Below are 26,609 nucleotides of genomic sequence, written 5' to 3'. Positions count from 1 at the left end.
GGGAGGGCAGGAGGAAGGGAGACGCAAGAGGGAAGGGATATGGGAACATATGTATATGTATAACTGATTCACTTTGTTATAAAGCAGAAACTAACACACCATTGTAAAGCAATTATACTCCAATAAAGATGTAAAAAAAAAAAACAATAAAGTACTTCAGAATAAATTTAACAAAAGACTTATACACTGCAAATGACAAAACATTATTGAAAGACGTTAATAAATATCTAAATACATCCCATTAGAAGGCTTAGTGTTGTTAAGAGGGCAATACTCCTCAAATTGATCTACTGATAAAACATAAATCCCTATCAAAATTCCAGCTGTCTTTATTGTGCAAATGAACAAGCTGATCCTAAAATTTATGTGAAATTGCAAAGGGTTCCAAATAGTCGATACAATCTTTAAAAACAAGAACAAAGTTGGAGGACTTATGCTTCTTAGTTTCAAAGATTACTACAAAGCTAGAGTAATCAAGACAGTATGGGACTTGCATAAAGAGAGACATATAGAACAATGTAATATAAATGAGTAAATAAATATTCTCACATTTACTATCAGTTAATTTTCAACAATGCAATAGAGAAAGAATCATCTTTTCTATGAACGGTACTGAGACTCTGGATGTCCACATACAAAAGATAGAAGTTGGATCCCTAGCTTGTACCATAGATAAAAAAATTAACTCAAAATGGATCAAGCACCTACATGTAAGTGCTAAAGCTATAAAGGCAATGCTTTCTTAGATATGAAAGCAAAAGCACAAGCAGCAAAAGAAAGAAATAAACTAAACATTATAAAAATTTAAAACTTCTGTTCTTCAAGGCCATCAAGAAAATGAAAAGATAACCCGAGGAAGGGAAAAAAACGTTTTCATAAATCATATATCTGAAAAAATAATTTTATCTAGACGATATCAAAATCTCTTACAACTCAATAATAAAAAAACCAAATAACCCGACTAAAAAATGGGCAAATCATCTGAACATTCTTTTTTTTTTTGCTAATGTGAATTTTCTTTATTATTGAAACTTTCTCAGATTATGCAATTCTTTAGTAAAACAGTATTGAGTCACTAACAATAGGAAACATATGTTTTTCACACATTTAGAAGAACACAAATTGAACAGACATTCTCAAAAGAAGATACACAAATGGCCAATAAGCACATGAGAAGATGCTCAACATCATCAGCCATCAGGGAAATACAAATCAAAACCGCAATGAAATTCAACAAGTAGTATTGGGGAAACTGGATATCAAAATACAAAAGAATGACGTTGGACCTTTACCTTATACCATGTACAAAAATAAGCTCAAAATGGAGCAAAGACCTAAATATAAGAGTTAAAGCTAAAACTCAGAATAAAACATAGGAAAAAATCTTCATTACATTGGATTTGGTAATGACTTCTTAGATATGACACCAAAAGCATAGGCAACAGTAGGAAAAATAGACAATTTGGACTTCAAAATTAAAAACTTTTTTGTATCAAAGGATATAATCAACAAAGTGAAAAGGCAACCCAAAGAATGGGAGAAAATATTTGCTATCATATATTTGATAAAGAAGCAATATCCAGAATGTATAAAGAATTCCTACAATTAAACAACAAAAGGCACCCCATTAAGAAATAGGCAAAGAACATGTTTACTCATTTTTCCAAAGAAGATATGCACATGGCCAATAAGTACATGAAAAAATGCTCATCATCACTAATCGTTAGGGAAATGCCAATCAAACCACAATGAGGTAACCACTTCATACCCATGAAGATAGTTATTATTAAAAAACAGCAAATAAGTGTTGGTGAGGATGTGGTGAAATTGGAACCCTTCTACATTGTTGAATGGAATGTCAAATGGTACAGCCACTGTGGGAAACAGTATGGTGGTTCCTCAAAAAATTAAACACAGAATTACCATGTGATCCAGCAATTTCACTTCTGGGTATATACCCCAAAGAACTGAAAGCAGGGACTCAAACAGAAATTTGTACAACCATCTTCATAGCAGCACTATGCACAATAGTCAAAAGGTGGAAGCAGCACAAATGTCCCTCTCTGGACAAATGGATAAATGAAATGTGTTACATGTGTACAATGGAATATTATTCAGCCTTCAAAAGGAAGGAAATTCTGACACATGCTGCAACATGGATGAACCTTGAGGATATTATGCTAAATGAAATTAGACAGTCATAAAAGAACAAACATTGTATGATTCCACTTATATGAGGTACCTGGAGCAGTCAAAGTCATAGAGACAGAAAGTAGGATGATAGTTGCCAGGGGCTGGGGGGAGAGGGGAATAGGAGGTTATTGTTTAATGAATCTAGAATTCAGTTTGGGAAGATGAAAAGTTTGGGAGAGAATGGTGAGGGTTATACAACAATGTGAATGTATTTAATGCTACTGAACTGTACACTGCAAAGTGGTAAAAATGGTAAATTTTGTATACATTTTACCACAGTAAAATGAAACCACAATGGGATATCACTTCACACCCACTAGGATGGCTATAATCAAAATGATAGATAATAGAAAAAATTTATGAGAGTGTGGAGAATTTAGAATTTCATACACTACTGTAGAAATGCAAAATAGTGCAGCTGCTTTGGAAACAGTCTGGCATTTCTCAAATTGTTAAACATAGCGTTAGCATACGATCCAGCAATTCCACTCCTTGGTATATACTCAAAAAAAAATGAGAACATATGTCCACACAAAAATTGTACACAGATGCTCATTGCAGCATTATTCGTAATAGCTGAAATGTGGAAACAACCCAAATGTCCATCAGCTGATGAACCAATAAATAAACATGGTGTATCTATACAATCAAGTATTATTCAATGACAAAAAGGAATGAAATACTAATAGATGCTATAACATGGATGAGCCTTGGAAACATTATGCTAAGTGAAAGAAGCTGGGCACAAAGAACCGCATGTTATGTGATTCCATTTATATGAAATGTCCAGAAGAGGCAAATCTATAGAGACAAAAAGTAGATTAGTGATTGCCTGGGGCTGAGAGGGATAGGAGGGGGGCATGTATTGGGAGATGACAGCTAAGAGGTGTGGAGTTTCTTTTGGGGGTAATACAAATATTCTAAAATTGATTGCGGTGGTGATTTCACACCATCACAATATATTTCAGAATATACTGAATTGTTCTCTTTATATGGATGAATTGTATGGTATGTGAATTATGTCTCAATGGAACTGTTAAAATAGTTCTTCTACTTGCTAATGTATGACCTTGGGCAAGCCACTTAACCTCTCTGTGCCTTGATTTCCTCACCTGTAGAATGGCTCGCCAAAGGATTGTTACAGGGATCAAATAATTTGAATCATGTTAAGTGCTGAGAACATGCCGGGCACATAGGAAGCTCCCAAAACGGTTAGCTGGTGCAGTATCTAGAGAAACCATTCTTAAAACATTTTCCCTTAAGCCATGTTTTAGCAAAGCATTGAAGTCTTCCCTTCCTTCCCTTCTCCCTCCCTCCCTCACTCCCTTCCTTCCTTCCTTTCTCTTCCTTTCCCCAGCACATGAAAACTAACCACAGTGACTCAAGAACCTTTTCAGGAAAACACAGCAAGTTCTCAGACCCTGACCCAGCCTGATTTCAGGATGGAATTATGTCCTGCAGCAGAAGCTCACATGCATAGGCCGATGTATTCGTTCCTCATCATGCACTCCAGGCTCTCATTTCCTCCTATAAAAAACAAATATGTGAATAATATTACTTTTCAGGGAAATATATATGAGAACTCATAATTCTTGAGTTTTAAATGGAGAAATGCTGAATTGAAACTTCGTGTGTAGCTCTAAAGCGTCCCCCTCTGTCCCCTGGGAGAACATCACAGCCCAGCTTACTAAGTCCCAGTTGTACCTCCTTACCCCACTCCTTTCACAGACATCTGTTCAATAAAAGCAGCCACGTATCTTCGGAGACTTTAAATGGCACATGTGTTTTGATTGTTCTCATAACGGAGTTGCTGGCTCCAATCTGCCCTGAGCTGTGAGAGTGGCTCGGGCAGACAGAGAGTCTGTCGCTGCCGAGTCCTCCGTGGTGTTTTTGGGACGAGGCCCAGGAGGTCCGGCTCTTGGCCAGCCAGCCTCTGCCACGTCTCCTCACCCCAGGCTGGCGGCACACGTGGTGACCACAGCCCGGGTGCCCTGGGAGAGGCCTTGTCATCCACGGGAAGGCAGAGCGGTGTTAGCCTGACCTTGGCCAGATGTTCACAGCCTAGGGGCCAGCAGCCCTGCACCAGGGAGAGAGGGAAGAGACTCCCATCCTTGGAGCTCCCCTGCAGGCCTCTCCCTGGGGCCTTTACCTGCCGTAAGGTCATCATCAGGTCCTTACAACTGTGCGCCCAGTTCTTGCCCCTGCTTTATGGATGAAGACCAGGTGCTCAGAGGAGAGAGATAACTCGCACCAAGTTATAGGACTCAGCACTCAAACAGGTTTTTCATATTCCTCTCATCTGAATCATGCAAATTTATTGAAAATTTTTTAAAAATTAAAACTAATTTGTTTTGGTTCCGAATGCCCACATAGACTGGCCCATTCCAGAGGGCTTTGAGGAACAGCAGCTCCTCTGAATAAGATGGATGCCTAGACTGAGAATAATAGTTACAGCAATAATAACAGCTGCTAGTTATCAGGCCCACAGAGTGTGAGGCCTGTGCTGACTGTGTGGCAGAAGCTTGAGTACTGACTTGTCCAAGGTCACACAGCTGGCAAGTTGGTGGAGTGGACTCAAGTCCAGGCGCATCTGACACCAGCGTCCTGAATGTGACCTTCTGAGACTTTGAGAATGTCTGATTCTAGTAAGTGGGCACCTTTCACTCTTGGGGCATCCTGATGAGGTTGGTCAGGTGTTCCCTAACCAGAGCAAGATTGTATAAATACAAAAAGGAAGCTTCTGGGTTGGGGCACAGAGGACCCACCCACTTAATAGCTAGCGGGCCTTAGGCCAGTCTTGCTGTCTCTCCAAGTTGGTTTCCCCATCCGTGAAGCAAGACCAGCAGGCCCTGAGCCACCTTCCTCTGGGAGTTCAGGTGGGTGTGAAGGCAAGATGGTGGTGGGAAAGGACTGGGCACAAACGGGAGGGACACCTTGGAGACATGGGGCTGACCCACAGGGGGAGATGCAGGCCTGTTCCTTCAAACTCTCTCTTGGCAGAGGAGAAATGAGAAGTGAGATCTTTGATCTGTTTGCTTTCCAAATCAGACTGCCTGAGCCTCCCTGGGCTAGGAATGGACAGGATCACTCTTCAGGCCAGACTCTTTATCAAGATGCACTGACCCACTGGCCCACTGACCCAGGTCACCAAATCCCAAGGGGAGACAGCAGCCAAGCCCTGGCTGAGGCCGAGTCTTCCCCTCACACATGCTGCCCACCACCAGGTCCCTGGCCTCCCTCCCCTGCTGGCCTCCAGAGTCTCGGACGTGGCACAGGTCTCCCACAGGTCATCTGCTCTGCCATTTGACCCAGATGACTTCCATGAGGCACTGCCAGTGAGCAGGGGTGACCTTTCTAGACAGATGGGTCCACGAGAGGAAGCTCCCTGTCTGTCCTGGAGCCACTGCTTCCCGCCCTCAGCCATTCTCAGCATTTCATTCTCACGCAGATGTGCCCTCTCACATTCTCACTCATGCTTCCCGCCCACGCACAGCCTGCTTGACCAGAGGCTCCCAAGTCATGAGACAGCTCGCATCAGGTCTTGTTTCCAAAGCTTGGGAGTCACCCCAAGATTGAGGGTCTGTGGAGCCCACTCTGTAGGCATCAAACCAAATCTGCTAAGGGGCGCCCGCAAGGCCTCTCCTCTTCACCCTCCTTCCTCTCTGCATTTACAGCACTGGCAACCCTTCTCCCCAGTTCTCCCCTGGGTCAGCAACCTGTCCTCATGGCTAAATCCTGGGGATGCTCTTCAGGCCTCATCCAACCCCACCCTTCCTGGCATCTCCTGCACTGTCCTCCTGCCCTCCCTAGCCTTGCTTGTCACCTCTTCTGCTCCTCAGAGCCTCCCATGACTGATTCCAACCCCAGGTGCTTGTATTCCCCAGCCCCTGCCCCTGCCCTCTGTCCTCCTGTATAAGCTCCCTGGATGAGTTGTTCTTACCCTTGATGTCTACCAGGATTTATTGCTTTTGACTTCCAACCCTGTGTCTCCAATCAGGCAGCACCCTTGAACACCAGAACTGCACCTGCAGACCCTTCCCAGCACCACTCAGCGACCCAGCGCCACCTTCAAAGTGGTGCCCACCCTTCTGCCCCCAGGCCAACTCCCCTTCCTGTGTTCTCCCTCCCAGTGGAGGCACCACCAGCATCCTCTGGGCCAGTCAATATCCTGAGCTTGATTCTTGCCTCCTTTCTCTCCATGACCCCACATACCCAAAACCCTGTCAAAACCCTTTCATAGTCTTGTATCGGTGCCTGTTTCCCATTTCTCCACTGCCTTCATGAACGCCATCATCTTGCCCCAGAGCCCATGATTAACGGAGACCACCCAAGGAAACCTCCCTCCTACCCACCCGGAAGTACCCTCCAAGGATTGGCCATCCCAAACTCGCAGCTGTTCCTCAACATTTCATGGGCAGGGGCTCTCTGTCAGAGCACTGAGCCCTGCTTCTTTGGTTGGCCAACTTCACTTTGACTTCAGGACCCAACTCAAGCTCCATTTCCTCCACTGCACTTAGCAGATAGTGAAGACATTTCCTGTTTATACGCTTCCCTCTCCCCCAAGGACCACACACTTGACTGAGCTTTGTGAAGGTGGGACGCTGAGCTGAGTGCCCTGGCCCTTGATTCAGGGCTTGGTGTGAAGTTGATACCCATGTGTCTGGGGGACAGATAAGATGAGGTTGGACAAAGTAACCATCCCAGTAGCAGAAATCTCTTTAACCTGCCCTGCAGCTTTCTGGAGCTTTTGAACTGTTTCATATCCTTCTTTTCATGCTGTGGTATTTTACATTTTACATGTAAAATACATGGTATTTTACAAGCATATTTGATGCTATGCTTGGAATTTGCATGTCTCTATAACAGATGCTCAGAGAATCACATACAGTCATCTAGTTTCCTTACTTTGATTAATTTAGCTAATGTAAGGAACATTCCTGATTCAGAGATAGGCACAGATTAGGTGCTCAGTCAATGCCAGATCCTTACTACTGACCCATTTTGGAGATGGATAAAGTTGGCACCACGGACAGACCACTTGTTATCTTGAACACTTGTTGTGTTGAAATACAACAGCTCACATTTTTTTACAATTTGAAGTTGTTGAAAATAAATGACCCACCAGTGTACTCTTTTTGGTTATCTATACTTGAGATTCACTTTATATTCAACATAAAATAACTGTGTTAGAAGAATGCGATCCTGAAGACGCCATTGTTTCTTTGTGAGACTGTCACATTTCAGCAGATTTCATGAGATCTTTACCTAGTTTAAGTCTCAGCCAAATCAAGAATTGAATAGAAACTGAATTTTGAACGTAAGATAAAATTTCTCAGGACTGCTAATGTGATGCGTGTAGTAGGCAAAATAATGACCCCCAAAGATGTCTACATCCTAATCCCTGGAACTCGCTGTTCTGAGCAGTGGGATGAAAATGTTAGGTTACTTGTCAAAGGCAACTTAGAGTTACAGGTGGAATTAGGTTGTTATGGGTCTCCCGTGAAAGATGTTAGCAGAACCCAGGAGAGAGGTATGGAACAGAGTCCTCTGAGTCCTCAGAAGGAACCCACCCTGCCAACACTTTGATTTTTAACTTCTGGCCTCCAGAGCTGTAAGAGAATAAATTTCTGTTGTTTTAAGCCACCCAGCATGTGGTACTTTTCACGGCAGCTCTAGCAAACTAATACAGTTTGCTAATCAGCCGGCTTATGCTGGATTATCTGAGTGGGTCCAGTGTAATCACAGGGTCCTAAAAGCAGAAGATGGAAGCAGAAGAGAAGGTTGGAGTGATGCGATGTGAGAAGAACTCGGCCTGAGTTGATGGCTTTGAAGGCAGAAGAAGGCACCACAAGCCAGGGAATTGGGGCAGTGTCTAGAAGCTGGAAAAGGCAAGGAAGCAGTCTTCCTGGAGTCTGCAGAAGGGAACAGCCCTGCCAGCACCTTGATTTTAGCCCAGTGAGACCCCCATCAGATTTCCAACCTCTAGAAATGTAAGATAATCAATCTGTGCTGTTTTGAGCCATTAAGTTTATGGCAATTTGCTACAGCAGCAATTAAAAAAGAATATAGGGTCTCAGGTAGTGACAGAGCTGTCCAAAGCCTAGTAGTCCCCCCTCATCTGTGGGCCATACATCCCAAGCCCCCCAGTAGATGCCTGAAACCCAGGATAGTACTGAACCCTCTAGATACTTATATACTATGTATTTCCTGTGCTAACCGGCAGGGAGCCTATACAGCATGGATAAGCCGGGCAAAGGGATGGTTCACATCCCAGGCGGGACCAATTGGGATGGTGGGAGATTTCATCCCACTGCTCAGAACAGCGTGCAGTTTAAACTTATGAAATGTTTATTTCTGGAGTTTTCCATTTAATGTTTTCAGACCGTGGTTGACTGCTAGTAACTGAAACTGGGGAAAGTGAAACCACAGATAATGGTGGAAAACTGTACCTGATTAGAATGATTGAACTTGAAGTATGTACAGAGGAGCTACACCTGTGCTGGACAGGAGAGGCTGTCCTGACCCCGTGGGAACAGGGGAGGGGCCTGGATTAGGGAAGTGTTAATGGTGGTTTCAGCAAGAATTACAGTTTTATTGCTTTTAAGAAGGACTGCTAACTCAAACTTGGCTAATGAATGTCGCTGTTAAGGTTTTTAGAGGATAAGAGTGAAAAAAGCTCAGGCTTACATTGTAATTGTAATATACATTGTTGTGTGGAACTGCAGGCCTTTCCCAAGTTACTAGACTTGGGATCAATGGGATTTTACTCTGATGTCTGGGTGTGTGACATCATCCCACTGCCCTAGATGGGCCTCCTGCAGCCAAGGTCCTTCAGGGGAAGTGGATTCTTTCAGCCACCAAAAATGAAGTTTTAGGAAGGCCACTTTTTCTCCCCATACCTCACTGAGGTGTTTTTCAAGATCAGAAGCAAAAAGGTCCAGCTGAAAAATAGCTCCGATAACCTGAAGCAGGTGCACCTGTGACAAAGAGCCCTGTTGTCGGCGGCTCGTCACGCGTTTCAGGCGGGGATAGGTCTGAGGATTCTTCTGGAAAGAGGAGGAGGGATGCATGGGCTCTTTTCCATTCTGTCATCCTTTTGCAAAGCACCAGACACCAGAGGTAAAGGAAAGGAGAACCTGGAGGGCTGGCGGTCCCTCCCAGCTCTACGGGAATCTGACCCCCACAGATCTGACTTTTCCAGCCAGTGATGGGGCTGGAGGAGCCCCCGAGGCAGGACTGCTGAGTCCTCCCAGCAGTTCACCATTCCCCCAGGTGTCCTGGATGTGACCTTTGTGTGAACAGAGTTGGCGTCCACATTCCCTAGAACACATGCTCTGATTGTGTGGCCAGGAATGGAGATGCTGGTACCCTATGGCAATGGCACGCATGCCCAGGGCAGTGACAGTCCCATGTGTGTGACATAGAGGTCCCACTTCCAAGGCTTGGCCCTGGGAAGCACAGGAAATACAAAAGACAGGAGCAGGATTCTAAGCCATTTCACAGTTGGGGTCAGCACAATAATGCCGAACAGGTCTCAACCTAAAACCTAACATTTATATTCACAAAGTTAATTGTAAAAGGCCAGGACAAAGGAGATCTGGCTGAGAGTCAGTTCATGAGAGAGAAAAACATAGTAGGCGCTAACAGAGGTACAGTGTGCTTGCTTTAAAAAAAGAAAAGAAATAGTACAGAGCTGGGGAGTATTCATTAAAACAAGTCCCCATTTAAAGATCATCACATTCTCTCTTGCTGCTTTCAGATCACATCTGGACCATACTGTCCATGACAAATCAGTCAATTTTAAGAACAGTAGTGACTGATTAGAGACTTACAACGGATTGAGAATCTGCAAATTATTTTGATCAAGAGAAGAGAAAACTTAAAAGCGGAACAAAATGGGTAGAAGTTGGTTTGATTCTTTCGGTGATGTTTAAGCAGTTGTCAGGTACTGAAATGGGAGCAAGGCTGCATGCATGTGGGAAGTCTCCATTTCCCACCAAAGAAACACAAAATAATGACAATACTAGTTATGTTATAGGGCTTATGTGTGCCAGGTACTGCCATAAGCAATTTGCAGGCAGTATGTTACTTGTCCTCATATCCCGAGGCCAGCACTGTGTTTCCATCCCATGCAGCATGAGCAAGGGGTCTGACAAGAGGAGCTTCACTAGCATTAGTCCCTGGGCCATGAAGGGCAGAGTGATGAGCTCTGCCAAGGGGACTGGATATGAGCTCTAGATGAGGTGGCCTGAGCTTGCCCTAATGGACAAGGAGAAACCATGTCAGGATGAAGGGAGGGGCCTGGGTAGCCCCATCTTCTCAACAATTAGTCCAACACCTCCACTACCCCCAGCTGGTTCAAGCCACCCTTATCTCCCACCTGGACCATTGCAGTAGCCTCCTCCCCACTCTCCCTGTTGCCACCCCTACCCATTGTAGGCTGGTAGCCACACAGAGTCAGGGTGGCCCTGGAAGGCGTGTCTTCCTTTCTCCAAACCCTCCAGGACTGCATCTCATTCAAGCAAGAGCCACAGCAGCCAGCCAGGACCTGTGTAATCTCCCCCTGCTCCCTCTCATGCCCCTCCCTCTCCTGCTCACCCCCTCCCCCAGCCACACTGGACTCCCGGCTGCCCCTCGGCCCTGCCAGCACACCCCTCCACCAGGGCCTTTGCACCTGCTATGCCCTCTGCCTGCAAGTCTTCTCCCACAGAGCACAGGGCTCATGCCTCACTTCCTTCCAGTCACTGCCCAAATGCCAGGCCATCCCTGACACCTTGAATAAAATAGTGCCAACCTCCCTCATCTCCTCGCTGATCTGCCCTGTGCTGTATTACTTTTCTCTAAAGCACTTACTATGGTGTTGCATATTCTCTCTGCATATATGTTATATACACTCTATTACATTATGTTGTATTCTGTTGTACATTGTTCATCCGTTTACTGTTTGTCCCCATTAGAATAGGAAGACTCAGAGGGCAGGGCTTTGTTTCATTCACTGCCTCATCAACAGAACCTAGATGATTCCAAACAGTGGGATGGCCTCATTAGATTTGGTTTCAAGTGGGATTTAGGATGAGTCTGACTAATGTGAGAACTGAGTGGTTATCAGGGCTGACCATCCAGATGGAAGTGCTTTGTTAAGTAGTGAGCTCCTGGGAGCTGGGAATATTTGAGGCTCGTCCAGGAACCAGAGCACAGAGAGTCTTTAAAAGGGCGTTCAAAGCCCTGTTTGTGTCCTGAGAAATCATCATTCCCAAACTGCCTAGCCCCTTTCCAGCACCCTAAGGCCAACAGAGAATTGGGATCATTGAAATATTAGGCAGGTAGACAAAGTCTTAGTTGAGCACTTTCAGCTGATGGCCTCAGCAGCCTAGTCTTCCCACGGCCCACAGGTTGCCTCCTCAAGAATGACAGTCCCCACTTAGGAGGGCCCGCCACCCTTTGGAAAGCAGGGAGTCCTGGTGTGTTTAAGCTGGGACTGGGGTGTCCTTTGTCGAGGGCTGTGCCAGTCAGCTTTTGCTGCAGTGACAAACAACCCCAATATCTCTGTGGGGCACAACAGCATCATGCTATTACAGAGCCCAGCAGTCAGGAAGCCCCTGTATTGGACCTGCTGTTCTCATGGCAGAGGACAGGAAGAGTGAGAGACAAACCACATAGTAACTCAGAGCTTCTGCTGGGATGTGGCCAGCTTCGTATCCACTCACACCCCACTGAACAAAGATGGCACAAGACAGCAAGAGGGGGACGTAGGGACAATAACTCAGTCTGCCGTTGTGGCGTGGGGCGGGGGCGGGGGATGCGGGCAGTTGCAGAAAGATTTCTGTACTGAGTAGGCCACTGAACCACTCTACTCAGATAGCTCTGATATTCTGCTCTGATATTCCAGAATTATTTCCAAAGCCGACTACAAAGCTGAGTCTGTCTTTTTCCCTCCCACAGCAGGCCCACAATTCCACCATCTGTCTGGAAGGCCCTTTGTTCTCTCACTGTCTTTTCTCTTTCCGGGTAGGTGGGTGGCAGGCCCGTGGAGCCCCTGCTCAGCGACCTGTGAGAAGGGCATCCAGCACCGGGAAGTGACCTGCATGTACCAGCTGCAGAATGGCACACACGTCGCCACTCGGCCCCTCTACTGCCCAGTGCCCCGGCCATCGGCAGTGCAGAGCTGCGAAGGCCAGGACTGCCTGTCCATCTGGGAGGCGTCAGAGTGGTCACAGGTGGGTGCCTGGGCTGCTGCCAGTGCTGAAACCACCACCAGGGCCTCGGGGCCTTGTTTGTAGCAACCCCAAAATGGGTCCTTTCCCTCCCTGCTGTTTTTGACAAACCCCCACATATCACAGTCCTAGCCAGACCCCAGAGGAGCTCAAAGCCATGTTCTAAGTCACATATTCTCAAATTCCATGAGAGATATCAACGTGGCCAAAAAAACATGGATAGTGTGTTTTTTTGATAATGTATATCACAGTACTGTTTGGTCCCATTTCCTGTGAAAATTCTCGTGTAAATATAGATGGATGGATGGATGGGTGGGTGGATGGATAGATACATAGGAGATAGGTAGGTAGGCAGGTAGACAAATAGACACCTTTTAATCTCTTTTGTGCACTTTGGAACTGTAGGGTGGTCAGGTTGGGAAGGTGGTTTCAAAGGCTTCCCTGCATTTCCATGGCAGTCTTTGTGGAGCTGCCTTTGCAAGAGGCAGGAGGATGTTGGGAGGGACAGCGTTTAGTGTGTGAGCCGGTTACAAATCTCATGCCATAACACATTTTGGAAAGAGGTCAATTAAGCCTTAATTTTTAACTTTGAAGATTGATCCTAGAAATATTTTATCTTCGGTAATATCATCCTTCAAGGCTTGGCATTGAGTTTGCATTAATGATTTTGATTGTTTGGCTATGAAACAAAAAAAATAGCTGAATAAAGGGCAAGCTTCCCTCAGGTCCTCCATCAAACGTGTTCTAGGAAAGTCAGAAAGGCTAAATCCAAGACACTCTTCAGTGTGGAAAATATTTTTAAAGTTCCTTCTTATTGCCAAGCAGTTGGAATTATTTTGAATAAGAAAGTATTCAGCCCATTTTTAATGAACGAAAAGTCTGCCCTTGGCTGTTCTAAAACTGAGTTTACGTTTTAGGCAGATCTTGACGTGTACCCATTTAAAGACGGGCGTTTTTTGCCTATCCTTTAAGATATTTTAGGAAAAGGACAGAGTTTTAACATTAAAAATTTTTTTTCCTTTACATGTACCTAGGTTCATAAGTTTAACATTCAATGGACTTTTGGGGAGGGGGATGCCTGCTAGAAGGTTAGGGGCAGGTGTGCAGTCTCTCTCTCTTTCCATGAGCCTTAGGGCCTTGATCACCTGGTTCTTGATCCAAACAAGATTTATGCTTTATCAGATCAAAACCATAAATTTTCCATTTATAGGTCTCTTATGGGGGAAAAATGCCTCCTTAACAAAATAAACGAGGCTGACATAATCAACTATCATTATAGTATTGAAGAGCACCATTTTGGAAAGTGTGAGACAATTGGAGCAAGATTTAAAGAAATATCTCCATCCCTATTCCTATATCTGTGTGTTGCCTAATCCTAATCCTGAAATAGTATCCACACCAATCAGTCTAATTCTGGCTCAGCTCAGGCTCAAGCAAAATGCTTTTTTCTAAACATCTGACTCAGAATCAAATCTTTCCTCCATGAGATGCTCACAAAACTGGTATTCCTTCCACTTTTCCAAGTACAGAAGCCCCTCTAACATTTCTTCTTCTGGAAACGAATGGGTTTAAATTTCTCGTGGGTGAGTTTTTATTGATGGGCTTGCCTGTATTCAGCCAGCAGTGTTGATCAGTCACCACTACTCCCCAACTTCTTCCCAACTTCATTAGAATGAGGAAAAAAATATTGAGAAGGAAGCAAAAGGTAGCAGCTCTCTCCTGTCCTCGACTTCTTGTTCCCATCCCTGGATCAGAAGCCAAGAGAGAAGCAGAACATGACCCTCCTAGGTCCCTTCCAAGGTGACCCCAGCCTGCAGCACTGCCCTTCCTGAAGGCTTCCAACCAATAGGCTTCTGGTCAAAAGGGGCCAGCCCAGGGTTTGGTCAAGAAACAGGCTGGATATTGAGGGTTTAAAATTCAAGGGAAGAGGCAAGGAACACAGAGTAGAGACAGACCAAGCAGAAACTCAGGCAGAAGTGGTGAGTAGGCCCCTAGTTGCATAAGGAGCCAGTGGTATGGGTGCTGTTGCCAGGGAGGAGCCCGTGAGGCAGACAGTGAGCGTGGAGCTGATGAAATGGTCAGAAAGCATTGCCACATAGAGAAGCAGAAAGATGGGCCTTCAATGCAGTAACCCAGGGGTTCCTGCAGCAGCCCTCCAGGCCCCACCCATTCTGCCCTGGGAGGCCCTGTGGGTAAAGCCTGCCAGGGACTGACTCCTTGCATTCGACGTCCCTTTATTTTATTTTTTTTAATTAAAAAAATATATTTTATTTATGTATTTTTGGCTGTGTCAGGTCTTAGTTGCAGCATGCAGGATCTTCATTGCAGCATGCGGGATCTTTTGTTGCAGAGCGCAGGCTCTTCGTTGAAGCGCACAGGCTTCTCTCTGGTTGTGGCATGTGGGCTCCAGAGTGTGCAGGCTCAGTACTTGCGGCATGTGGGCTCTGTAGTTGTGGTGCGCAGGCTCCAGAGCACGTGGGCTCTATAGTTTGCGGCACGTGGGCTCTCTAGTTGAGGCGCGCGGGCTTAGTTGCCCCACAGCATGTGGGATCTTAGTTCCCCGACCAGAGATTGAACCCACGTCCTCTGCGTTGGAAGGCAGATTCTTAACCAATGGAGCACCAAGGAAGTCCCTTTAAAACCCACACAGAAGATCAAATACATGAGCTCTCCAAATTCCCCCCAGGTTATACCACAACTGCCTGTGAAGCATGTGTATTTCTTCTAAAACAAACTAGTCTAAATTAGTCTCAAATAAATAAATAAATAAATAAGAACAGGACCAGCAGATGAAGAGCTAGGTTGAATTCATAGGAAAAATAAAGCTAGATAGCATTTTGAGGTAAATGTTAATAACAAATATAAAGAATGACATTTGTCCTTTATGTGCATTTTTTCAGTGGACATAGTGGAACTTTTAAAAAGTCAAGTTTGTTGTAGCTCAAGAAAAATCACTGCTGTAGCCTCCCATATTTTTGGTAAATCAAGCAAGTGTAAAACCAGAAGTTAGAGTTGCTGGGGCTCCATTTGTGCTACTACGGCTGTTGGGCACCCCGCATGGTATCTCTGGGACCCAGCTGCTGGGAGGAAATCCCCCTCAGAATTTCCTCAGGCAGAGTGGGTCTCATCATGTCAGTGCATTTGGTGGAATCCAGCCTTCAGCCCACCATCTCTGCGAGCTACGTATTTGCTTCCATGGTAGGGACTAGGCTTCCGCACACAACAAATCAAAGGGTGGGCTCCCCAGGTTCCCAGGCCATGTCACCTCTGCTTGCTGGTCAAGTCAGTCATGTTCTCCCAAGGTCAAGGGTCCACTCTTCCTTGTGCTTTGTTTTGAAGTGGGTAAGCACTCAGCACTCACTCTTGCGAGCCAGGCACCTTCCCTCCCCAAGCCCAGCGGGTAGGCTGGGAACACTCCAGGAACAGGCTCCAGACCCACCCCCAAGTCTGCCATGTTTATGCCTTGTCACCCCTCCACCTCTTGTCACTGTTTCTGTGGATCGTGCTGCCTGATGTCGTGGGAATCTTGAACTCTCAGGGCTCACGCGTCATTTGTCACCCCTCAGACACTATTCAGGTCCCCTCCCCACACCATCTCTTGCTATGTTTCCCAGGAAGAAAAATAGCACAGGGAACATTGCCCTGTTACCATTCTTGGCATTGATATTAAAACCATCGCTAGAGCTCTCTGCAGGGCTTGCCAACTGCCTTATGTCAGAGTCACCTGTGTCTTTGCTTTCCATCTCCTCCTTTTCCCCCCTGAACTGGTACCTTTGCCCCAGCCTGGCTCAGCATGGGTACCTAGAGGCCAGCTGGGAGGAGCCAGCTCGGAACATGTGCATAAGACTCTAAAAGACCAGGAGCTTTCTGAGGTCTGAAACGTAGCATCCCCATCCTTGCATCCTCAGCACTGGGTCTGGTACATGGTAGGTACTTAACAGATGTTCAGGTGTTGATGGACTTGACCAGATTGGACTGGATTCAGTCTCTGGAATGGTATCTTGCAGTGTTCTGCCAGCTGTGGTAAAGGGACAAAGAAACGAACTGTGACATGCACCAACTCGCAAGGAAAATGCGACGCATCCACGAGGCCAAGAGCTGAGGAGCCCTGTGAGGACTACTCCGGCTGCTATGAGTGGAGAACAGGGGGCTGGTCCAAGGTGAGTGTGGTGTGTGCGCTTCCATCCTGCCCTGGGCAGCATTTGCGACTCAAGAGGAAGGAACTCAGCTCTCTCACCGTGGGCCCCAAGTTAACAAGGTGGTCCCAGTCTCACCAGGTGAATTCACTTTCTCTCCCAACTCTGCACCTGCTGGTGACCCCACATGGTGTGCCTTCAGAAGGGCACTGAGTGCCCCCAAAGCAGGAAGGGGTGCAATGGGTGCCAGTCTGGGACCCGTGTGCATCCTGCAGTGGGCTTGGCCACCCTGCCATTGAGAGAGACTCAGTGGTGGGAGTCTGTCCTCAAGCAGATGCAGAGGGGGCTATGGGCAAATAGCACTTCATTGTTTCCAGGACCCTTGGTCAAGGGCCTGGAGGATGCAGGAGGAGAAAGGGCCCTTGGGGTGAGGACTGACGACAGCATCTCCCAGAGCCTTGGGGCAGGAGAGTTAAACAGAATTTAAGTAAACAGCATTTGTTCTCTGCTGTTTAACCCTTGCTTTATTCATTCACCTGATATATTTGACCCATACCTGAGATAGATACCATTGTCACCCCTGAGAACCATCCAGTGGGTCTTCTAGAGCCTTTTCCCAAACACTGTAAAATTTCTGATGTCTGATTTTCTGATGAAAACTTCCAACGAGAGCCTAGAGTGTGTTTCCCTTTGGTCTCAGCAACTGGAAGCTCCCCGTTTGTTTCTCTTGATATCTGTGCTCGAAGGCTGCACACTGGCAGCCTGAGAGCCACTGGCTTTGTGTGGCCTGTGCAATATCTTAAACAGTTTGGAATTTATTGCTAACATTTAAAAATGGGAAAATTTCACCTGAAAATCTGGATTTGGAACTTTCTACAGAAATCTGGCAACATGGCCTATATCCACACGTGGCCTTTGTGACCTGTGGCCTGGCAGGGGCGGGTGCATCTCCGCAGACTGTGGTCCTCCAGCTCCCCTGACTCCTTCAGCCACTTTATGCTTTAATTTACCTGCCTGGCCAGGCAGAATAATGTTGCCTGGATTCCATATGTGCAGGTGTGAATTAAAATAAAGCTGTCATTATAGTTGAGGGGTCTTTGTGGTCACACCCTAAATACAGCCTGTACTAGTAAAGGGTGACTCCCGTGGCCACAGGTGTCCCTGGGCAGGGAGCAGAGGTGAGGGAGAGGGGTCAGCTCAGGCCTGGGCTGCACAGACCCATGGGGGGTCTGGGGCCCCAGCATTGGTTTCTCTTTGCAGTGACCCCTGTGTGGCCCGGCACCAGCCCTCTCCTTTGAGGGTGCTTATCCCCGTTTTACAGAAGAGGGAGGAGAGGTTCAGAGAGGTTAAGTGACTTGGCCGCTCCTCTCTGACAGAGTCCAACTTCTGAACCCCAATTCAGAGCTCCGTCCACATGGTGGACACAGAGTGAGTGAGGGCTCCAGAGTCGCCGTAATGGGGTGGTGCCCTGCAGATGGGCGTTACCTGGGTTTCTCCAGCCTAATCGTTCTGGTTTTGAGGACCAGGTGGACACTTTTATTTTCCTAAGTGCCTTGTACTTCCTGGTCCTGGGAGCAGCAGAACATCCAAGGAAGGATGTGAATAGTGCCTGAGGAGTTCGATGCAGCACTTGGCCCTCTCCTCAGCCGAGAACGTGGGCACACATTCTGGCAAACTCCCCCCACCACAGCCCATCGGGCATGGCTTCCAGGAAAATAGAGCCTTTAGCTGGCCTTCCTCCTCCTAGCCAGCCGAAGAGAATAATACCTCCTGGCCTTCAGGACAGTGGGGCTTTGGAAGGCCGCAGTGCCTGCTTTTGCCACAGCCAGCTTGATCAGCTATCCCTGGAAGTAAGAACAAGAAAGATCAAGGGCATGTACAGATTTGGGCTGTTGTCAGGGGTTGGCATCCAATCAGTGTGCATCCAGCCTTTGGGACGAGCACTGGGCCTGGACTGGTGCCAGCTGCTCCCCCCCAAGCAGGTCTGGCCAGAGCCAGGGCCCAGGGCAGACTAGTTCTTCCCGGCTGAGAACTGCAGGGACACTGACCTGGAAGTCGGCGTGTGTGTATATATGTGTGTGCACGTGTGCACGCACTGGAAACAAGGGTTGGCGGTGGTGGGGACCGCATAGAACTGAACCGAGAGACCCTACGCCAGCTGTTCACCCCACTGCCACTGCCTTCTTCAGCCGCCATCACTGGGTAGGCTGGCACGCCCCCCACCCCGACCCCAGCACAGCAGTAGAAACCTGTCCGTTGCTTTTCCCTGTGCCTGCTCTGGAGAATTGGGACGGATACCGGTCCCATGGGGCCCTTATCCTCACTCACTGCGTGACCAGGCCGACAGATGGATTCCAGGGGATGGATCTTCCCCTGACATTTTCACTTGTTCAGACTGGATTTGCTTTCTGATGGATGTGTTATTTTTGCTGTGCCCTTGTCACACAGTTGGGGTCAGTGCACTTTTAAACCAATCATCGTGGATGACGCTCCTGTAACCAGCATCCAAACCTCCCACATGCCAGACTTTGAAGGTAGCAAACAAGTTGCCCAAAAGGAAAGTAGAAAGAAGTCTGAACACTGTCAGATTTCCAGTGTATCTGGACACTTTGACATCTTCCTTCCAAGCAATCTCCTATCACTTGGCCCTAAGGTGCTGTTGAGAAAGATAAGCCTATCTCCAGGGAGATGATGGACAGGCCAGCCCAGAGACATGCAACACAGGTGCTGTCCTGCACTTCCTGAAGTGAGAAGGACCAAGCATCCCTCGGGAGGGGTCTGGCATCCAGCCCTTCCTGTACTTGCTGCAGTAATCATTTACCTTGCTGAGGCAGGGCAGGCTTGGAGGGGATTTGGAGCCCCTTCTCCCTCCCCCAGCCTCGGCAAATGGCCGAACCCTAACCAGGATCCCATCCGAGAGGCCGACTTCACATTCCCAACCCTGCTGAGGGCAGTATTACTGCTCTGCTCTGTTTGGACACTGCCATGCAGCTGCCTGCCCTCCTGGGATATTAGCTAGTTCCAGATCTGTGCAAATCATTGTTTTCTCCCACTAAATGCTGGGCCCATGTATTCAACCTGGGGGTGGGGTGGGGAGGGAGGTGTCACTGAAACTGGGAGAGGAGGAAATCACATTTCATTCTAGGACAGCGTGTCTTTTAATCAGAAGTTGAGATGTTTCAGTTTCAAGACCAGAGGCATTAATCACCACTGAAGTGATGGGATGTTTCTAATTAGAAGCAAATTATTCTGGAGGGATTATAATAGACAGTGTTTTTAAAGAAAACCATTGGCTCTCTGTGTTAAGAGTATGGCGTTCCCTTTTACAGAAAAGATCAAAAGTGGCCATTGACTTCCTGGTGCCCGTGGAGGTCCCCTGGAAGGGGACTGACCTCACTTGTGAGGCCTCAGTCAAGCCCCAGATGTGCCCCTCATACCTGAGCCCCAGCACTTCCCAGAGGCCTTAGGAGATCAAATGAAGCCATAAGCATGCACGTACCTGTAGCTGCAGAGCCCTAGGAAGAAGCCAGGGAGAGCCTCCCATTCAAACATGGCTGTGTCGGTGCATTCCCAGGACTGCTGTTAGCTGCCTTCTTGTGTTGTGGGCAGAGATGGGGGCTCAAGTTCCATGGCCTCAGAAATGAACAGACTTTGTGTCACTACGGGGGCTTGTTCCAGAAAGCTTTCAGCCCCAGCACCACTTCTGAAGCCTACACTTGCTTTGGTGGGGATTGACCCCTCCCCCCAACCCTGCAAGGCTGGGCAGCCAGCCCGGCTGGGGCTCCCACTTGCTGTGGGCCTGCAACCAAGTCACTGTGATTCAATCAGCATTTCCTGAGCTCCTGTTCTGTGCCAACCTGTGCTGAGCACTGAGGGTACAAGAGTGGACAATGACCCAGCCTAGATACAGACAGGTGGAGCCAGCTGCAGACACCAGGCCACGCTAAGTCCCACTGGGCAGGTACAAATGCAGCCCCTGCCAGGGGCAGCCCCGAACAAGGGTGTTGGTGGAGAGTGATGCTACTTCTGTTGGGATCAGTGACAGTGGCCCTGACATTCACCAGTGCTTTAGAATTTATAAAACACTTTCACTCACATTCTCCCATTTGACCCTATCCCCATTTTACAGGTGAAGAAACTGAGGCTCAGAGTGGCAACGTGACTTTTTTCTTGAGGTCACACAACTAGTAAATGGAAGGGCTAGGAGTCTGGTCCCTGCCTTTTGGCTCTTAATCCACCTTTCCTTCAGGTACATAATAATGTCAGAGGCTTAGGTTTCTAATTTGAAATGGGAAGTAGATGAACTGTTATATGCCTCAGGTCTAACCATCATAGGCATAAGCTTGTTGTAAAGTCAAGTATTTATCTACTCTCTCTCCAGCCCACCAATCAAAACCTTCTCTCCCAAGGGCTTTGTATTAATCATTTACACTGTGGTATAAATCTGTTGTCTCTATAGGAGATCATGCATGTTGTCTCCCCTTCTTTGTGAAATAAAAAGTTGAGTCCTTAATAAAAGAAACTTGAGCATCCAGGAGCAAACATAAGAGACACTGGGGACATCAGGGCCCTTTTCTGGGACTGTGAAACCATACAACACAGGCAGTCAGCACTCTGCATGCAGATAGGGATCAGCAAATCCTCCATTCCGTACTACTCTTGGGAGTGTAAGCCGCAGTGAAAGGAGGGTCATCAAACTTAAGTACTTTTCTGGGTAGGGCAGGAGGGAGAGGGGGCAGATACCCCCTTGGTCTGGAGCATTTTGTGTGGGTGAACAGAGCCTGCCACTGGGTCATGGAGTTAAAGTCCAGGGCCCACACCTGCTCAGATGAGAGAAATGAACTGGTTGTAGAGCAGTGGGTCCCCAGAAATTGCCAGGAGAGGTGCCTGCATGGGAGTGAACTGAATGCAGTTGACCCTTGTACAACGTAGGTTTAAACTGCATGGGTCCACTTATACGTGGGTATTTTTCAATAGTAAATTCTACAGTGTACGTGGTCCGGGGTTGCATCCTCAGTTGCAGAGGAACTGGGGATACGTAGGACCGACTGTACATTACACTTAGAATAACCCCCGAGTTGTTCAAGGGTCAGCTGCAGTCTAAAAGCCAATGCCTTTGCCCCCTCCATTTCCCTGCTGCCCCTCCATTCACCTAGTGTCCTTTCTCAAATCAGCTGCCTTAGTGTGGAATGAGAGATCAGAGAGTGGGGATGCCTCCCCCACATGCCAGTCTAAGTTTTAACCACTGCCTAGACATGACCATTGAATCAGTGAAGCTGTCATCCCTAAGGAACACTTTGGTTTCAACACACGCTATCAGCGACCTCAGAGCAGGGCACATGGTCAGGACAACACAGGTGCACGTCCCTGTTCTGCAGTGACCTCATCTAACCTTGAACCAGCATCATCCTCTGTCAGATGAGTTTAGGGGTACCTACCTCCTAGGGCATCCATGTAAAGCACTTAGTGCAGTGCTTGGCATAGGTGCTCATTTTTATCATCATTTTCTTCACCATCATCATCCAGTACAGTCACAGTTCTCTTATCTCTGATCAGAATTGCATTTCTTACACAGGCCTGTAAAATATTTGTGTCACAGGAGATGAGTTCTTTGAATGTGGTGTGGACCCCATGAAACAGCACGTGCCCTGACCTGGGGCTCGCGTGATGACAGCATGGCTCAGGGCAGGAGACGGTTGTGCAGTATTTGCTGGGCATGTAGAACATCCTTCTGCAGCGGGGGGTGGGGGGGTGGGGGGGGTTGGGGGGTGGGGAGGAGGGTCTTTCAAACAGTCTCTGATAAGCTGGGAGAGCTAAGTTACGAAACTGGTAGCAGCTCCTGCTCGAGGGGAGGCAGTGAGACAGCTCCTATAGCCTTCTCTGTGCTCCTGGCGCCCATCTGAAGCAAGAAATAAGAGCTCTTGGGATAGCCAGCCCTTGCAAGTCACGGGGAGTCACCTGGGCCTTCTGGTTCCCTAACTATATCGTTCCAACCAGAACCTGTAGGTCAGCAGGCTGCGAATTCAGAGAGTTTGAGGGGAGCCCAAAGCTAAGGCTGAGGATAGGATTCAAGGATTTGAGGATTTCAAAAACAGTTTGAAAGAAAGTATGAGTTGAAGGGGGAAGGTGTGCGTGTGTGTGTGTGTGTGTGTGTGTGTGTGTGTGTGTGTGTGTGTGTCTAAGAAAGCATTTACAGTTTCAAGGCTGGAGCAAAGACGGTGGGGATTTTCATCATTGTTTAAGCCTACTATTTGAGGTTTCAACAGCTTCTGAGATTCGCATTGCTCGTGCCAAGTTTTGCGGGAAATCTGTCAAAAATGCTTTTGAGGAGCTTTTGACATTTTACCAGCCTAGTACCTTTCAGACACGAGCAGAAAATGGAGTTCCCGTAGGGGGTTCCCTGCCCCCCTGACTGTCATGTGGGGCTGTCCCATGCTGCCCCTCAGAGGCAGGCTGGCCCCTCAGAGGATGGCTCTGTGAGAGCGTAGGGTGGGCACACTGTGCAGTGAGGGTTCATCTTTGCATTATTTCACCCTAACCCTATTCCTGCTTACCCCAGAGCCTGTGCAGGGAGCCCCTGCCCGTCCTCCACTCTGTAGGAGCCAACGCTCATGTGTGTATTAAATATTCCTGTCACGTTTTCCTCTTCCCAAGATTTTTACAACTTCCTTTAGCTAATTCTCAAAACATCCCTTTGGAATCTGGTGTCATTTATAGTCGTGATTTTACAGCTGGGAGAAGTGAAGAGGAGGGGGTCCACGCCGTGGTGGAGCATGTCATCAGCGCTGGGCCTCCACATGGTGACAGAGGCCTGGTTCCTCCCTGCTGGAGAGCCGCATGGCTCCAGAGGAGTGCAGGCCTCCGGGCAGCCGCCGGGATGGGAGGCCCGGGGGCTACATCATGGGGAAGACCGTGGACCCTCTGAGCCTCACGCTCCGCCTCTCTGCAGGCGGTGCTGTGCCCCGCAGACACTATTCCTGCAGTCTGTGCACATGTATTCTGCACCTACTGTGTTCTGAGCACCTGGCCCTGCCACAGCAGCTGTTAGTGTGAAGATTAATGAGGACTCATGAGAATAGGTGTGAGCCCAGTGCCCGGCACCGGGAGGCAGGCAAAAGGTGGACCCTGCTGCTGTTACTACTACCATCACCACCATCATCATCATCATCACCACCCATGGGATGGGTGGCAGGTCCCCAGACCTCGTGTGTGATGTGCAGCTGCAGGCACTTGCTGGAGAGGGGGCTGCACTTATTCCAGGTCATCTGGCAAGGAGCTTTCCTGGCGGATTTATTACTGCTCCATTTTGTCTTGGCTTCCTGAGTCTCAGGGAACCACATTAAATGTTAATGTCATGAGTGGCTTGAAAAAACTACCCAACAGTGACAGTGTGCTTCAAAGAAGACCAGATCTGTTTTTTAATACATCTATTTGCTTAGATTTTAAAAGCCTGAAAAATGACTTCACAGCAACGCTTAGGGGCTAATTCGATGCTATCAGGAGACACTGCCGTCTCCTCACTGTTGAATTAAAGTGGAGGCTGAGGGGAGGCCGACGGAGGTGAGATTCATTGTCTGTGCCTGTGCTACCCTTAATGCAGCGAGCTCAGGTTACAAGGAGGATGCAGCCCTGCAGCCTCTCTGGAATCACGTGTGTCTTCAGGGCCAAATCAATCTCTAATTGTGCTCCTGGCAAAGGTGGATGTCCACACCTGCCTGGTGACCGGCATGGCAGCCCAGGGAGAGCTAAGCAGGCCAGGTGACTCAGGGCGCCTTCCCGGCCTCCAGGGACCCCCGGCCAGCTCTCTCTGCTCTTGGCCGTGTGCTTATTGTTGTTAATAATTGTAGCAGCGTTTGTCCTTCCCAGACTCCCTGCTAGGCACCTGCTCTAAGCTGTCTCTAATCCTGGAAATCATCCTGCAAAAAAGATTTTATTATCCTCAAGCTACAAATAAAGAAGCTGGGGCTCGTATAGGTTAAGTAACTTGCCCGAGGTCACACAGCTAGTAAAGGGGGATGCAGCATACTGACAGGCCTGTCCTGTCGCCACTGCACTGTCCTGCTGAAACTCCGGCCAAGGAGTGGGTAGTTATGCATGGATTTTAGGCCAGGGGCAGGCTAGGCACCAACTCGGCTCAAATGAAAATGCAGCAGGCCTGGAAGGTGGCAGCTGCACCAAAGGGTCATTGGTGGAATTTTCCACTTTTATTTTTAATTACATAGGTAATTCTATCTTGCTTGGGAAGACACAAGAGAAAAACTAGTCCTACAAAACAGATGACAGCACAGTAAATTTTTTTAATGGTTTGTCTTCCAAACTTTTATATAGGTACACACACACACACACACACACACACACACACACACACACACACGCACGCACACAGGTATTAGAAAAAATGGGGTGGTTTCTGTACGTGCTACTCTGTAACCTGTCTCCTCACCTGATGCTCTGAAGCAGCCTCTGTGGGGCTGGCTAAGCAAATACCCGATATTTTCAAAGGTTCTTCCAAGTGAGCACAAGCCATTCACAGCCCAGAGCTGTGTGAATGGCAGCCCCCAGGACTGCAGCTAAAATTCTGTAAAACCTAATCCCAGGGGCAGAGTTTGCAGGGTCTCACATGGCCCCGACAGCAGCTGAGGGTCAGCCCCAGCCTCTCACCTGGCCCAGCCCTGCCTCTCAGAGGTGTTGGAAAGCCATGAGGACAGACGCTTGAGTCTCTGCAGAACTTTGGAGACACCCTCCATGATCTCATGCGGCAGGTTTGTTTACAGACTGCAAAATTAAAAACCAGTGACTCAGGCTAGGAAAGATGATGAAGAAATGGTGGAGCTGGGCAGTGACCTGGTTTTTTTGATTCGTGGCCTCCCATAGAAGCTCCATCCAGTTCAACCTCTAATTCATACAGGAGGATGGAATTCAGTCCTTGGGATGGGGCAGCTGGGGTCCTGTCGCTCCTCTGACACTCACTAATCTGTGACCTTGGGCAGGACACTGACCCCCATCAAGCTCAGTGGCCAAGGTCAGCCCCTTGGGATGGTTGTGGAATGTTCCACACTGTCATGGAATCCTACAGGTGAGCTTACAGACAGAACAAGCATGCCGCCCACATAGTCTGGAGGTGTCATGAATGCTCTCCCCCCACCCAACCACAGAACATGTTAAACAAGACTAAGAACTTTCAGAGGGGAGACTAGTCTTTGAGGTCACCCCAAACTCTTGAGTTTTACAATGGTCATTGATCCTTTCCAGCCAGAGACCTTGTCAATTTTGCATTTGGTTTTAGTAGATCTATAGGATTGAGCCCTTGCTCTGATTTCACATAAATAATAACAACACCTGCAAAAGACATTGAAACCCTACCTGGTGTTCCTGGGCAGGAAGTGACCCAGCCAGGCTAATTGCCCCGCCGGCAGAGTCTGCAGACCTCATGGTCAGGGGGGCCCATGGGAGCGAGACCATAATCCCAGATCCTTCTCTGTTAGCCTGTGCAGAGTTTCCTGGGGACCCAGAAACCCCACCACTACCTGACCCACCCTGGATGCACCCTTTCTCCAGGAAGGACTATGAGGACACCCCGCTCTTCTTCCTGGTTTGTCTCCCACAGCAGGTGGCGCCAGTGAGCCAAGTCAAGATGGGAAGACAAGGGCTGGTGCTGTCTGTAGAGCAGGACACATGGCCCCTTCTTCCCCAAGTGCCCAGTAGTCACAGAAATAAGGCCCCACGTACATGCTTTCCCAGGGAGCAGGGCTTTTTAAAAATTTTACGACCAATTTAGATATAAAAGTCTTTAATGGTGTAGGTGGACTAGTCAAATGCCTACTTAAAATATGTAACTTATTCATGTAGTTGTATTTCATATTTAAAGTTTATATATTATGTTTTAATTTTAAAATATTACTATTTTCTGTCTTTATCATATTTTGAAGTTGAACCTGATAAAATTCCTGTTTCTGTGGGGTTGAAAACGGTTGAATATAAGCAGTTTTGTAAAGTGCCTCCTAATATTTGCAGCATCTGTCTTCGTCATCACTCACTCCTGTTTGCCAGAGTGTACAGGGCACTG

General features: G+C 47.7%; 1 protein-coding gene across 5 annotated transcripts in view; it reads left to right on the top strand.

The window, feature by feature from the left end:
• The window catches only part of ADAMTS17 (ADAM metallopeptidase with thrombospondin type 1 motif 17), a 353,876-nt gene that overhangs the window by 314,102 nt on the left and 13,165 nt on the right, over positions 1–26,609 (top strand). For all 5 annotated transcript variants that reach the window (XM_033431430.2, XM_049706098.1, XM_033431429.2 and 2 more), the window contains 2 exons: positions 12,206–12,410; positions 16,415–16,567. In XM_033431430.2, coding sequence (XP_033287321.1) covers positions 12,206–12,410; positions 16,415–16,567 — 358 coding nt within the window. The remainder of the gene's footprint in view (positions 1–12,205; positions 12,411–16,414; positions 16,568–26,609) is intronic.

This window comes from Orcinus orca, chromosome 2 (genome assembly GCF_937001465.1).
Source record: "Orcinus orca chromosome 2, mOrcOrc1.1, whole genome shotgun sequence".
NCBI classification, from domain to species: Eukaryota; Metazoa; Chordata; class Mammalia; order Artiodactyla; family Delphinidae; genus Orcinus; species Orcinus orca.
Note: the sequence above shows the minus strand (reverse complement) of the source record. Positions and strands in the feature narration are given on the sequence as shown.